Source organism: Dendrobium catenatum, unplaced genomic scaffold (assembly GCF_001605985.2).
Source record: "Dendrobium catenatum unplaced genomic scaffold, ASM160598v2 fragScaff_scaffold_629, whole genome shotgun sequence".
Taxonomy (NCBI): Eukaryota; Viridiplantae; Streptophyta; class Magnoliopsida; order Asparagales; family Orchidaceae; genus Dendrobium; species Dendrobium catenatum.
The window spans coordinates 830066-846228 of NW_021319091.1; the positions used below are offsets into that span (position 1 = coordinate 830066).

At 39.2% G+C, this 16163-nt stretch overlaps 2 protein-coding genes across 2 annotated transcripts; one reads left to right on the forward strand and one right to left on the reverse strand.

Annotated features, from left to right (window-relative positions):
• Window positions 1-3883: 3883 nt before the first annotated feature.
• On the reverse strand, window positions 3884-6175 carry LOC110094473 (subtilisin-like protease SBT1.5). The gene has a single exon (XM_028695402.1). It carries the CDS (start codon window positions 6173-6175, stop codon window positions 3884-3886), a length of 2292 nt encoding a protein of 763 aa, XP_028551235.1.
• A 6317-nt stretch (window positions 6176-12492) lies between these two features.
• On the forward strand, window positions 12493-14793 carry LOC110094452 (subtilisin-like protease SBT1.7). The gene has a single exon (XM_020819691.2). The coding sequence runs from the start codon at window positions 12493-12495 to the stop codon at window positions 14791-14793; it is 2301 nt and encodes a 766-aa protein (XP_020675350.2).
• The last annotated feature ends 1370 nt before the right edge of the window (window positions 14794-16163 follow it).

Sequence of the window (16163 nt, forward strand, 5' to 3'; positions counted from 1 at the left end):
TATATATATATATATATATATATATATATATATATATATGCTCATTTAATTTGTATCCCCTCGCTAAGAGTATAACAACTCATCCACTTGAGCATCCTCATTTATGCAACACTTAACTTTATTTTATGCTTCTCTTTTAATGGCCAACATTCAACACCATAAAGCATTGCAAGTCTCACCACTGTTTTATAGAATTTTCCCTTAAGTTTGAGGGGTATTTTTCTATCACACAATAAGTTAGATGCATTCCTCAACTTCAACCATCCAACTTGAATTCTACTAGTAATATTATCATCTATTTCATCATTACTTTGAACAATAGACCTAGGATATATAAAACATGTACTCTTATTAATGGCTTGATCACCCAAAGTCATAGTCCCCCCATTAGATCTATTACTACTAAAATTATACTCAATTTATTTGGTTTTATATTTACTCAAACTAAAACTTTTAGACTATAAGGTTGACCTCCATAATTTAAGTTTATCTCAACTCCCTTTCTAGACTTATGTGCAAGGAAAATGTCATCAGCAAAAACCATACACCAGGGTATATCCTCTTGCAAATGTTTAGTAAGAACATTCATGACTAAAGCAAAAATATATGGGCTTAAGGCTGATCCTTGATGTAATACAGCTAAAATATGCAAATATTTGGTCAAATCATCTTGTGTTTGAACACAAATGACAGCTCTTGCATACACATCCTTATTGACTTGAATATAAGCAATATTATTAATCCATTTCTTTTCTAAAACTAAGGGATACATTTCATTATTATTTGACAAATTTTATGTTGGTTGTCGACTATTTAACGCAACCCTTTCCTTTTCTCATTTAGGAATTGAGACCTAGCAACGACCATTGCAAATATGCTACAATATTTTAACATATTCTCTCACCCTCCATAACATTTATAAAGCACCCATATTATTTTATTTTATAGATAAATTTTCTAACTTGTGAGGCAAAGCAAAATTATCCTCTATCAATCAAAATAGTAATTTTTAGTAAGATATAAATCATTATTTTACTAACTAAAAAAATGTGTATAGATGAAGATAAAGAAATATCAGTGTACATTCTAAATAATTAGTCTATAATACATGTTAAAACTTTCCTTTTATGCTAGCGAACCCAATCTGAAATAAAATCCTTTATAGAAATGCTTCCATAGACGCTTTATCTCCATAGCTCATTAGCTTAAAGGTTATGCAATATTATAAGAATTTTTACAAAGACTTTCTTGAATTGAAGACATATATTAAGAATATAAAATACAAAATGTATCATATATAGTTTTTATTTGTTCTGAAGATGCCATTTTATTTTATACTGGAAATAAATGTGTTGCTTATTTGGATGTAGGGAGATTTACATATTTGATACTTAAAATTTTCTAATTTATATATTTAACATCGAATCTTTCCTATTTACATAAATAGCATTGACAAAAAACATATCTTTTGTTATCATCCGTAACTTCAATTGTCTATTACCCTTTACATGCACGTTGTAGTTTGCGGCCACTTTCATTGCCCTTCTCACATCACCTATTGTCATTGGTCTCAACAAGGAAAGATTATTATGTGTGGTCATCGAACCATCCAAAGGCCAATCAGAATGCGCCACATCAATTAATACACATCGATACACAGTAACGATCCACAACGTTTTGGTGATGTGGTGCGTGCATGCACGCGTCTTAATTGACCTTCGAACGATATTCGGTTACCACAAGTAATAATTTATCCTTGACAAGAGGAGGAGAGCTGTGACTCTTGGATGAGCTAGAGTTTTTTTTTTTTTTTTTTTGAAGATTTTTTTTTTTTTTTTTTTGTTGAAGAAATGCAAATATCATTGAAATTGAAATGAAAAGCGTAATACAAACTACTAAGTGATAAAATAGTTATCACAATCCTCCTTTAAAAAATCAAGGAAAATAGGAGGAACCTTATTACAATCAAGCCCATCCAAAAAAAAAAAAAAAATCACCTTCTAAATCCAAGTTAGCACAACAATCAGCTAACTTATTACAATTCCTATAAGTAAAATGAAAAAAAAAAAAAAACTAAAATCTTTTAGAAAAGACAAATCCTCCACTTCTTCCTTATTTATCTCCGAAGAAGTTTTGCCAACCGAGCCTTGTAAATGCTTCATGACATTGTAATTATCTCCCTCAATCATAATAAATTTAGCTTCCATCATCCAATCTTTAATGACCTCCTTCAAGGATCGAAAAGCTAACAATTCCAAATACCTGATATCCTAATGAGTACATTTGTAGCCAAAAGCAGCTAAGAACCTTCCCTTATGATCCCTAAAAACGCAGCCAATGCCAGCTTCATGAGATTGTAAAAGAGCTGCATCAATTAATATTTACTTTAATCCATTCGGGAGGAGGAGGGTGTCAGGAAATAAAAGGCAGCTTGTGCTGGTTAACACCCCAGTGATCCGAAAATATATTAAAATTTAATGCATTGGAAGCAATACTAATAGCCTATGATGCAATGAAACCCAAACCAAGCTCCTTATCTCCATGCTTTATAAAGTTCCTGCTTCCCCACAAAAGAAAAACCAGAGAGAATATAGGTTTCCTATAAATTGATTACCTTCTAACAGCTCCTCCAATCTACTCTTACACTCCACAAATGATGAGAAAGTCGGAACTAGAAAACCCCACATGGTCAGCAACACTATAGGAGCAGTTAGCCACAGCGTGATATAAATTTTCAACTGCCTTGCAACCTCTTTGGGCAAGAATTGTAATCCGCAAATCTTCTATATAGTAAGAAATCATTTGTAGGAATTGCATTCTTAAATACCCGCCACCAAAAACAATCCACCTTTGGAGATAAGTACAGTTTTTTCATCCATCTCCCATAATCTACCCTCTCCAAATTCACCAACCATGTTCTAGTAACTAAGGAAGCAATCGATTTACCTGAAAATTTGGTAAATTAGCTCCAATTATTTATCTTGAAATTTTTTTGGGTAAATTTTTAACTGAGTTATAACCTTAATTAAACTAGTGCCAAACCATTTCTGTAACTCAGCATGGTTTCAACCTCCATCATCAATGAACATCTCAAGAGACAGGGAAATCCTCATGCAACACAGCTATAAAGGTTGGCCATCTAACCAAGCCTTTATATAAGATCCATACATCCTTTAAAATGTTTATAGAAGAACCTGAAGCCACATTCCATCTTACAACCGGCTGAAGAGCTCTCATCCCACTTGAAACCACTTTACAGGTGTTAGAATTGTTTCTCCTATATTCTAGTTTTTGGTATAATATATCAATACATACATCCTGTTGTAAATTCACATCACAATAGATTCATTAAGTAACACATGCTTCCTATAAATGAGTTTTTAATAAAAACACAATTAAAAAGGAATATTCATATCATCATGCAATATATATATATATATATATATGTTGATGAACTTATTTGGTTGCAAATTTGTATCATGATCTTTGTTTTTCAAATAAAAGCATAAAAAAGTACTCATCTTGATAATTATTCACTATGTCATATAAATTTAAAAAAGTCAATATTATTCCATGAAAGTCAACATTATTCCAGGCTAGGTGCATGTTGTCAGACGATACAAACATACGATCCTTTCATCAGTACATACAACATAATAATAAAATCATGCAGTGACGACAATGGGGCTGCTCACCACCCGTTTGCCCGATACCCAATTGAGCCTGCCTTCCAACACATCATCCCTCTCTAACTGGCCTTTCCCCGTCAAACTCAACTCCACCGTGAAGTTTTTCTCCTCGCCGACGTTCGAAGCTAGGTGCTTGTTGTCAGACGATACAAACATACAATCCTTTCATCAGTACGTACAACATAATAATAAAATCATGCAGTGACGACAATGGGGCTGCTCACCACCCGTTTGCCCGATACCCAATTGAGCCTGCCTTCCAACACATCATCCCTCTCTAACTGGCCTTTCCCCGTCAAACTCAACTCCACCGTGAAGTTTTTCTCCTCGCCGACGTTCGAAAACTGGAGCGTCTCCGGTGTAACCACCACCTTCACCCCTCTCGGCTCCACCACACTTGCTTTGTAGATGGAGCTCGCCTCCCCAACATTCTTCACCGTTCGCTTCACTCTCTTTTTTTCCGCTCCAACCGACCCCATCGACACCTGAATCGAAGGGTAGTTCACCTGCTCTGCACCCATCTCTTTCCCTTTGCAGTTCACATATTTTTTCACAATAAGTTCCACATACCCGGTTATGTACCCCTTCAAGCTACACAGGTAAGGAATATAGTCATCCGGGTTTGTGACATCATAAACAAGTCCTGGATCACTAGCCGCGGTTGGGTTTATGTGTCCCGCACCAACCGCAAAGATGTCAGCGCGATCACGTGTGTTTGATGCATCATCGATAATTGGCCCTCCGTTGCGGTCTACGATATAAGTTGTAGTCATGATCGCTGACTTGATTGCTGCAGGTGACCAATCTTGGTATAAGTCTTTCAACAGAGCTGCGACACCAGATACATGCGGTGCCGCCATGGATGTGCCTTTCTCGAAGGTAAAGTTTTTCATGGTTTTGGATACATCGTAAGCCCAGCCCTTCCCAACCTCGAAAGGCCACGCTGAAAGTATGTTCACTCCGGGTGCGATGACATCAGGCTTCAAAATGCCACCGTTTAGTAGACTCGGCCCCCTCGAGGAGAAGCTGGCGACGGCCGGTGATGGTCGTATTCCGTACTCGGTACCCTTAAACGTTATCGTTCCAGTGGCATTTTGGCTGGTGTTTAGATAATTCAAGATTTTAATGGCGTCATTGTAGGAGACGTGGATGGCGGGAATAACATAAGGATCTGCATTTATAGTATACGCATCCTGACGCTGGTTCATGACGATAATGCCAGCACCGCCGGCGGCCTTCACGATCTTGGCCTTCTCGATATTGTCATTATGCCCGACCCCGCACAACACCATTTTCCCAACCACATCAAAGCCCGCCATCGATCCTCTCTCGCACGCCAATGTCGCATCGGTGTCTTTCACTCCTGGATATACAAGCGGGAGGTCCACCGCTGTCGAAGGGTCCGGCTGGTAAGCCGACATGCCGAAGAACTCCATGCCATTGTCGAGCCTCAGCACTGCCGTGACACGGCGGTCTATGTTAGCGGCGCCCACTTGGAGGATCCAGGGCACGTCGTTGTTGACGGTGCTTTTTGCGGGGCCGTCATTGCCTGCGGAGTTGACGGTCAGGATGCCTTTTGTCAGTGCTGCGAAGGATCCCTTGACGATGCCATTTCTGTAATAAACATCTTTGACGCCGCCAATGGATATCTGGATCAAGTCGACGCCGTCCTGGATGGCCTGGTCGAAGCCCTTGAGTATGTTGCTGTCACTGCAGGAGAATGGGGTGCAGACCCTATAGGAGGCTATGTGGGCCCTTGGAGCCATGCCGGAGGCGGTGCCGCGGGCTTGGCCAAGGACGCTGGCATCTTGGACAGGCGTGCCGGCGGCGATGCCCGCGACATGGGTCCCATGGCCGGTTTCGTCGATGGGGGTTTTCTTGACTCCGCCGAGAAAGACCTCGGCGCCGATGAGTTTGTTGGTGCAGGAGAAGCCGGCGGGCAGGTTGCAACTGCCGTGCCACTTTCGGGGAGGGGCGGGCAGGTCAGGGACGGCGATAAAGGAGGGGTGGTCGGGAGTGATGCCGCTGTCGAGGACGCCGATGATAACGCCTTCGCCTCTGTCGGATTGTTGCCAGAGGCTGTTGTATTGGTCGAGGCCGAGGAGGGTCGGTGTGTGGGTGGTGTGTAGGTGGAGGGGTTTGTCGATGTAGGCGTAAAGGAAGCCGGGGATGGACTCCATGAACCTGACTTCGTCTGGAGTGAGGCGGGCGGCGAAGCCTGACATGGCGACGGAATACGTGTAGACCATGCGGGGCTCGCCGGAGTCGAGGGTGGCGTTAGGGAGGAAAGAATGGTACCAGCTTTCACGGTCGATGTGGGGGAGGAGTTCAGTGGGGCCATTGGGGTGCTGGACGTGGACGATATAGACTCTGGTTTGGTTCGTGGAGGTTATGGGGAGCAGGGGAAGCGACAGGGTCATATGTGTCTGGTGTAGGAAGCACAGGAGGAGAATGGGAAGAATAATATCGTAAGTGCTTTTCGCCATTAGGGAGCAGGGGGGAGCTTGGTGAGGATTACAACCCGAAGGGAGTGCATAAAATAGATTGAAGAAGGTTTCATGATTGGACTGCAACTGTAGGGATCCTAGATTAACAAGAGAGCAACGGAGATGCTTCGCCGGGGAGAGCGCAGCGAGAGACCTCGATTGTGATGCTGGAAGAAGATCCAATGAACCGACTGTTATTAAAATAATATAGAATTCCTTACATGAACTTGTTCAGATTGTTAAGGCCATCGTTGGGAAAAAAATTTATCAAATTTGGCGTCAGAACAGAGCTACCTCTCCTCGATTGCCCCTCCTAAAATGAATTGCCATATAGCCCAAATCCGAAGATCCCAGCTCTAGCTCATCCAAAACTAAGAGCTTATTTTTAAGTTTTGAAAAATATGATGAAATTAAAGAGGTGACATTTGCTTAATCTTTTATGGATCAAACCTAGCCTGAATCCCCTGGAGGTCAAATATGCTCGACCTATGAGCTTATTAGATATGAACATAGAGTTCTATGTGACTCCACCTAGCAAAGGGACCTACTTCCCTAGCTTGTTAGGGTCAATTATAGCCCATATGAGCTTGGTCAACTTTGGTTGAACATTTAAGCTCCCATTGAGCCATTGAGAAGAGCTCATTAATTTGAGCTTGACTATTAGTTTAGTACTAAAGCTTAAGACCCCTAGAAATTGACCATGACCAGCCCAACCTGATTGGGTTAGCCCAAGGAAAAAGCTTTGAACTAAGCTCAATTAGATTCAATTAACTAACCCATTAACCTATTGGGCTACAAAACAAATTAAGCCTATTATAACATTGCCTTAGCTCCATATTGCTAGCCCAAATTAAGCTTGAGTCAATCAGTTGAGTACTACTGGTGAACTTAGAGCTAAACTTTAGAATATTTTCAAACACGAAAAATCGTCCCAAACCAAGCCTAAATATGTAGAATCTAATAACTTTATTTTGTCCGCACTTTATTTTTTCTTCTATAACTAACTTTGTGTTAATTCATGATAACATTATTTTTTTCACATTTTAAATTTAATTTATTCACACTTCATCGCTTAGAAAATTTGTATGCTAGTTTATCTTATATTATAATTTTAATTTGCATTATTATTGGCCATTGCATTCAAAATGAAAGCACTTAGTACAGAGTCATGACTAAATAAAAACCATCTTCTATTTTATATTACACTAATTTTTAGTTTTGAACTATGTAATTATTTAATAAAAAAAGTTAAAATGGTTGTAGTTGTATTCTTATCTCTTTATTTATGTTTGCTAATCCTTTGAGTTAAATCACCTCTTGAGAAGTGCAACTTTTTGTATTTATAAATATCGCCATGATTAACAAATCTTTCAGTTCTCTGAATAAAATGACGATGAGTATGATTTCTGAAGCTGGAATAGCTACAAGAAAAAAAAAAAGGTTTTTGTGGTAATTAATTTTAGTCTTAGGCTTCGTTTGGGATGGCGTTCTTACAGTTTCTTAAAACAGTTTTCTAGTATAAAATTTTTAATATTATTCTAAAAAGCTGCTTTAAGAAGCGATAAGACAACTGTCCCAAACAAAGCCTTAGTTGTGGTTAAAACTGCCGTAAAAAATCACTGCAAGATTGTCATCTCTCTTTCTCTCTCTCTCACACACACTCTCTCTCTCCAATCGTAAGAATCAAGCAATTCTCCCACCGCCTCTCATGATTTTTCTAATAGCGAGTCTTCCTCTCACCATTTAAATTGAATAGAAAGCCTAGGGTACCAAATTTATTTCTCCTTCTTATAGTAGCCGACATATCGAACAATTATTAGGTCAGGTGACCTGACGTAGCTCTAAGTTCGGACATCAATAATATGTCGCCACGTGCTCTTACTCTTTACCGCGCGGCCCGACGACCTGACCCGGGATTGCTATGTTCGCGTATTGCTCGGTATTGCTCGGTATTGCTAGGTATTGCTTGACAATAACGAGAAATACAGCTCTGTCAAGACCAATACCGAGAAAAACTCGGTATTGCTCGTTATTTCTCTGTATTGGTTTTCACAGAATGGTATTTCTTGTATTGCAGAGCAAAATCAACCAATGCCTAGCAATACCAAGTAATACCTAGCAATACGCAAACATAGCAATCCCGGCTCCGTTCCAAGTCGGGTTATCGGGCCGCACGGTAAATAGTGAGAACACGTGCATGTGACGTCCGTAGCTAGGTGACCGGACCAAATAAAAGTTCCGCCATATCTCTCCCCTGTAATTCTTCATCGTTTCTCTCTTGCAATCAGCAGTCATCAAACCCTTCCCCTTCCTCTTTGATTTTTTTCTCTTTCTGTCATCGTCAGAGAAGGTCCTCAGTCTTCACTCTGCGTTGATTCACTCCTATTGACGCTATTATTGGGTAAGGTTCCCTCTTTTCCCACTAATTGGACTGAAGATTAGCCAAGAGATTTTCTTTTCTTTTCTCTGTCAATCAGAGGTTAGCATTGAGAAAAATATTCTATTTTTCGAGATTTTCTTTGCTTAGCTCACCACATGAAAGTTAGCAGTTTGTGGCAGATTATTTTTTATTGAAAACGATGATAACTTTGCGATAAAAATTCTTGACGAATTTCTTGTAAGGGATTTGTGACAAAATTTTCACTGCTGACAAATTTTTGCAAGGGATTTTTTCGCTGCCAATTTGCCGTGGAAATTGTAACAGTAAATCTGCTGCAAGCTAAGTTATAAGATTAATAAATAAAAAGATTTTTGTTTTATTTTGTCTCTGCGGCCGAGTGGAGAAAGGAGTTGGTTTACGAGTAGAGCAACTTCGAATCCTGGGCAGGCCGATCAGGTGGGATATGGCGCAAGCAATTCAGTGAGGCGCTAAGAGGGTTGTGGGCAGACAGTCTGACACAGGCAATCGGTCAGGCATGGAGAGGCTAGGGTAGCGGGCATATGGTAAAGCAGGAGAGGGCAGCAAGCACTACACGAAAATTGTGCGTTAAAGGCGGCCCAAATCCGTCGGAAATCTACAAAATTTAGTTGGAAAAGCAGATTTTTTGAGGGATTTCCGGAACTTCAATCAATGGTGAAACATGCGTCGGAATCCTTTTTCTGGTGGAATAGTTTTGTCATAAAGGGAATTAGGGCGGTCTCTGTCGGCTTTTCCGCCGGAACCCTTTACGACGGAATTACAATGAAATATTTCACCATGTTTAAGTAAGATGGTCAAAAAGTTTTGTCAGTCATTTTCGATGTATTTTTCACCAGAAGTAACCGTTAGCTTTATGAAAATAAATGATTTTCCTGGCGGTTTGTTCACCGGTAAATTTCCAGCAATCTATCCACCAGAAAATTTAGCACGATGTTACCGGTAGAATATCTGCCAGTTAAACCGTCGCTTCTACCAGTAAGCAGAGATTTTCTTGTAGTGAGGTAGCCGGTCAGGCGAGGCCACCCGGTTAGGCAAGAGAGGGTAGTAGGTAGCCATTCTAATAAGGTCAAGCCAGAGAGGAGAGGGCAGCGGATAGCCGTTCAGGCTCGGTCGTGGGAAGGCTGGTTAGGCGTAGCCAGCAGGCAGCCCACTCCTTTTTTTGTTTTGAAATTTTGCCTCAAATCTGCAGGAAATATTTGCAACGGATTTTTTCCGTCGTAAATAATTTTGCGACGCCACTTTGTGCATATAATTATGTTCCACCGCAAATTGTATTTTTGACAAATTTTTCTAATTTTGCGGTGGATTTTTCAAGGAAAAAAGGTAACTTTCATATAGTGCCTATTTTTTTTTTATATTATTGCTTAAGGCTTAGAGCGTATTGATAATAGTTTTGAATGTCTCAAATTATGTGCTTACAATCATTTACTTTTGCTTCTTGTAAGATCTTCAAGTCATTGCCATCGCGGCTTTGCTGTTTGAGCACCTAGTTGGTTGAAGATTAGGATCTTTTGCATAGATGTGAGTAACTGTTTTTTTTTTTTTTTTTTTTTTATGAATGTATTTTTCCTTGCTAGGAGTGATACTCTTGTTATTTTGTATAAAGTTCTTAGATATTAGGTTGTCATTTCTATTTTCAATATTTATTTAATAGTATTGTGTATGTTAGAAATCTCATTTATTACTCATAATAAAAATATCATGTGGTAGAAATAACGCTGCCTTAATTTATTAATGCACGAGTTCTTATCATTTAAAATAATTCATGCAATAAAGAATCCAATTTGTACATATCAATTTTTTTTAATATTGCAATAAATGATATTGTTGATTTAAACCATTTTGATTTTATAATTTGTTAGTTCTATGTTAACTTGTATAATATCTATTTAAACTTATTGGTAAAAACACATACATTGTATGATTGTGCATAAGTCGGTAGAACCCTATTGGATATTGGCTAGCCGGGCCAATAGGCCCTTAGAGTGGCAACTTTTTAGGAAATCAATAGGTTTACTTGGATTGATGTTTACCTTCTCGATGATGGATATTTAATAAATCGATTATTGTTATAGATGAATTAATGTATTCATATATAATTTGACATAAATTGAAAATAATAAATGTCTGGTAAGTCATTTTGGGGTACAATGATACCTTGTATGACTGCACTTATAAGAATTAACATATATTGGCATTAATAATAATTTGACATATATACTCATTGCACTAACATACTAAAAAATATTGTAGAAAACATGACATATGTCTTTGCTACTTTGATATAGTAACTAGAGGTTGTTATTCTACTTTTTTATTGTTTATATTGCATGCCTCACTCTTTTGTCTTTTATGCTTTAATAGATGACATATGCTTTTACGGCGGATTTCTGAAGGAAAAATTTTGACAACTTTCCGGCAGATTTTTTGATTGACTTTCCGACGGAATTAATTTCGACGGAATTTCCGGCGGAATTACCGACAGATTTCCGACAAAAATAAAATTTGTTTTAAAATTATTATAACAAATATTTATAAATATTTATTTTGTTAAATAATTTATTAACTTATTTTCAAATTAAATTATATAAATTAATATTTTTAAAATTATGTTATAATATAATTATTAGGTTAAAATTATGTTATAATATAATAATATATTTTAAAAATAACTTTATAATTATAAAAAAATATTATTTTTACTGTTAAATTGTCTCTCTTTATAGCAAGTCCTGCCGGTGTGTTTAGCAGATCATCATCTTAGGAGCTGATTTTATCATCATTAGGTCATATTTTGATATTTTATATTTTGTAGTATATTATTATATATATTTCGTTTGTGCATTGGGTAGTTTCTTTGTAAGATTGCAGTGAGGGAAATCTCTTTCCCAACATTTGTAAGATTGCTGTGAAAAATCATTGTAGTTGGTTGTATCTACAACGGTCTTGTAGAGGTTTTTGACACTCGCAAGAAATTTTTGAGGGTTTAAACCACTGATGATTGATGTAGCCTTTAGAACTTGTACCTAAAAACACTTAAATATCAATGTAAAATGCTAAGAGTTTGTTTGGAACGATTGCAATTTTTTATAAAGGCGGCTGTAAAATTATTATATAAGGAGAAAACATCTTTTTTGAAAGCTGATGTAGAAATCAATTTTCTAGCTGAAAACCTTAGTGATATTAAGGACTTATCTAAAACTAAGCCTCTTGCCTATATGTCATAAAATGTTACAAGAATTTCTACAAAAAAAATTCTTTTACTTTTTTGGCCTAAAATAACCCTCTACAAATGTACAAAGAAATCTTCCATATAAAATTTTCAATAAGAAATATTTGGATATGATTTTTCATGGGAATTTTATATATCAAAATTTTAGCGCAAGATTAACACATTATTAATTCAATGTGAAAGAATTTATTTCAGATTGATACAGATTAACTGAAATACATACATATAATTTTGTGATAAGTTTCATAAATATCAAAATAGCTTTATAACTTATGAATAATAACGTGTAAATAAAATATAAGATGATCTCGTTTTAGTAATTTGAAGATTTTTTTTTTATAAATTTTTTTGGGAGAAATTATTTCAAGAACCTTCAGTCTAGCAAGAACAATTCCCACGGGAGCAACTAAGGCCGCTAATGCCCGCGGTATCAACGGTCGATTGGATTTTATTTTAAATTTTTGTACAGTCGAGTTTTATAATTTCGCCTCTGCGCATTGGATCTTCTTGGAGCATCACGGTGTCCCTCCTCGCGCGAAGCTTCACTGTAGCCTACTTGACGGCATAGGGTTCTTACTCACCAGCTTAATCAGTACTCCTTCCTCAATTTATTTAATCTACACCCTTTTTGTTCTAATCCTCACCAAGCTACGGTCCGCAGCAGCAATGGCGAACATCACCACCAATATTATTCTTCTCATCATCCCCCTCCTCTTCCTACACCACACACATACGACCCTCTCCCTTCCCCTGCTCCCCATAACCTCCACGAACCAAACCAAAGTATATATTGTCCACGTCCTGCACCCGGACGGCCCCACCGAGCTACTCACCCACGACGATCGCGAAAAATGGTACCTTTCCTTCCTCCCCAACTCCACCCTCGACTCCGGCGAGCCCCGCATGGTCCACACCTACTCCGTCGCTATGTCGGGCTTCGCCGCCCGCCTCACAACCGACGAAGTTAGACTCATGGAGTCCATCCCAGGCTTCCTTTTCGCCCACGTTGACGAACCCTTCCACCTTCGCACCACTCACACCCCAACCCTCCTCGGCCTCAACCAATACAACAGCCTCTGGGAAAAATCTAGCCAAGGCGAAGGCATTATCATCGGCGTCCTCGACAGCGGCATCACTCCCGACCACGCCTCCTTCGCCGACCCCGGCCTGCCTCCTCCTCCACTCAAGTGGCGAGGCCGTTGCGACCTCCCCGACGGCTTCTCCTGCACTAACAAGCTCATTGGCGCCCAAGCTTTTACAGAAAAGGGCGAAAATACCCCCATCGATGAAAAAGGGCATGGCACCCATGTCGCAGCCATCGCCGCCGGCACGAAGGTCCCAGGCGCAAGTGTCCTCGGTCAGGCTCAAGGCACCGCCTCCGGGATGGCCCCGCGGGCTCACATCGCAATCTACAATGTCTGCAGCAAGAAGTCATGCTCCAACAGCAATCTGATCAAGGGCTTCGAGCAAGCCATTATCGATGGTGTTGACTTAATCCAGATCTCCATAGGCAAAGAAAATTACGTTTATAGCCGTAACGGTGTAGTCATCGGATCCTTCGCAGCGATCAAACGTGGAATTTTGACCGTTAACTCTGCTGGCAATAACGGCCCTTCCAAAAGTCTCCTCGACAATGACGTTCCATGGATCCTCAATGTCGGTGCCGCCAACATCGACCGCCATGTCACTGCAGTGCTAAAGCTCAGCAATGGCATGGAGTTCAAGGGCATGTCGGGTTACCAACCAGACCCTTCAACCGCGGTGGACCTCCCCCTCATATATCCTGGAGTCAACAAGACCCAAGAGACGTTATCATGTCAGAATGGATCTATGGCTGGCTTCGACGTCGTTGGGAAAATAGTTCTGTGTGGCACCGGCTACATTGATAAAATAGAGAAGGCCGAAATCGTGAAGGCCGCCGGTGGGGCTGCCATCATTGTCATGAACGACCCATGGTATGGGTACACCCTGGAAGCCGACCCCTATAGCATCCCCGCCATCCATGTCTCCTACACCGACGCCATTAAGATCTTGAACGATTTTAAGATAGACCCGAAAATTACAGGAACAATAACATTTAAGGGCACAAACTATGGATTTCGGCCATCACCGACCGTTGCTAGCCTTTCCTCGAGAGGGCCAAGCTTGCTCAATGGTGGCATTCTGAAACCCGATGTCATTGCCCCCGGAGTGAACATCCTTTCCGCATGGCCCTTCAAGCCTGGGACTCATGAAATCTCTAATAACACAAAGAACTTCATCATGGAGAGAGGCACTTCCATGGCAGCACCTCATGTCTCTGGCGTCGCAGCGCTTTTGAAAAAGTTACACCCTGATTGGTCCCCCGCGGCAATTAAATCCGCGATTATGACCACAGCTTATTCCTTAGACCGTGATGGGGATTCGATAAAAGATGATGCATCGAAAGTCGATGCTTCGTCTGGCCAGCGTGATCGTGCAAGTATATTCGCCATTGGCGCAGGGCACATAAACCCAGCCGCAGCCAATGATCCGGGACTTGTTTATGATTTCAGCAACGCAGATGATTATATTCCATACCTCTGTGGCTTGAAAGGGTACAATAGAGATATGATCACTCGCATTGTGAACCAGAATGTGGCTTGTAGCAAGAAGATGGGTGCGGAGGAAGTGAACTATCCGTCAATACAGGTGTCGATGGGGTCTGCTGGAGCCAAAAACAAGACCGTGCAGAGGACGGTGAAGAACGTTGGGGAGGCGAACGCAAAATACACATCAAGCGTAGTAAAGCCGAGCGGTGTGGAGGTAGTTGTTAGCCCGGAGACGCTCGAGTTTTCGAACGTTGGCGAGGAGCAGAGCTTTACGGTGTTGCTAAGCTTGACCGGGAAGGGAAAACTGAACAAGGATGATGTGTTGGAAGGTAGGCTTAAGTGGGTATCACAATCAGGGAAGCAGGAGGTGAGCAGCCCCATTGTCGTCACTGCGTGATTTTGCTATTACGTTGCCATTAAGTGTTTAGGGGTTCCTCGCTCCGCCCTTTAAAACAATTGAAACAATGTTAAGTATTTGAAATGTGAGTAATTGTATGAGAGATGTTAAATCCCATAACAAAATAATATAAAACTTTTCTAACATTTAATATAATGGTTAGAATTTTATTAAAAATTTCAAAGTTGTACTACGCATATATTAGAAGTTCATTAAAAACTATGCAGCTTATCTTAGTTTATAAGTAGTGGTGTCGATTTCAGGTCGAACTCGAAACTGACCTGACATTAATTGGGTCAACTCGAGCCCTACCCGTTTTGACAAACGGGCCGATTTTCTGGACCCGAACACGACCCATTTCTGTTCTAGGTCAACCTGATCTGACCCAAATGACTCGCTGCCAACAAAAAATTACTAGTTTTCGGGTCAAAAAATGGGTCAATCTCCGCTTTTCGGGTCAAAACGGGTCAATCTCGGGTTGGTCGGTCAAAAACAGGTTTTCGGGTAAAAAACAGATCAATTTCGGGTCAAAGGGTCGACCCGAACTCAACCAGGTTTTTGAACAGGTCGAATTGTTGAACCTGAACCCGAGCCGAACCAGATCCATTTTGGGTTCAGGTCAACCCAAACCCAAAGTTTTTTGGCCAAGTTCCGGTTGAGTTTTCTGGTCGGGTACACACCTTTTTATAAGGGGCTTGGGCTGCTAACAAAAAGCTCTTGTATTTGAATATATATATATATATATATATATATATATACTAGTAAGATTGCACGTGCACATGGTGTACGTGAATAAAAATTTAAAAATAACAAACATATAAAAAATAACTCTTTATGATATATTAAAGATTTAAAATTCTTTATCAATATGAAATATTATGTTTTTATGAATATAGATGATTTATAATTCTATTATGCATGAATTAAACATAATTGAAATAAGGTATTATATAAATAATAACATTCAATTTAGATTTATCATACAATTTAAATTTATTTCATTATATTTGCTAAAGAATCTAATGAATTTTATATTGAAGAATAAAAACTCTACGTTTTAAAAGATTGAAAAAATCCCGAACAAATATGTGTTTTTTCAATACTTAAAGGTATATATTAACGAAGTTTATCAAGTTTGAAGAAAAATCATTGGTCATTTTTAAATCTTTGAAGGAAATATAGAAGAATTAAGGTAATTTAAACTTTAAATATACTATAAAATTAAAATAGATTGATTGTCAGAACAATCATAAACATACAAACCAGATACGAAATATAACAATTGTTAAGTGAAGATAAAAGAAAAAATACAGCATTTGCATTGAATATATATATATATATATATATTCAATGATTAAGTGACTATAAAA

Coding starts and splice junctions, on each gene's coding strand:
- LOC110094473 (XM_028695402.1), bottom strand. CDS start 6,175: ATGGCGAAAAGCACTTACGATATTATTCTTCCCATTCTCCTCCTGTGC.
- LOC110094452 (XM_020819691.2), top strand. CDS start 12,493: ATGGCGAACATCACCACCAATATTATTCTTCTCATCATCCCCCTCCTC.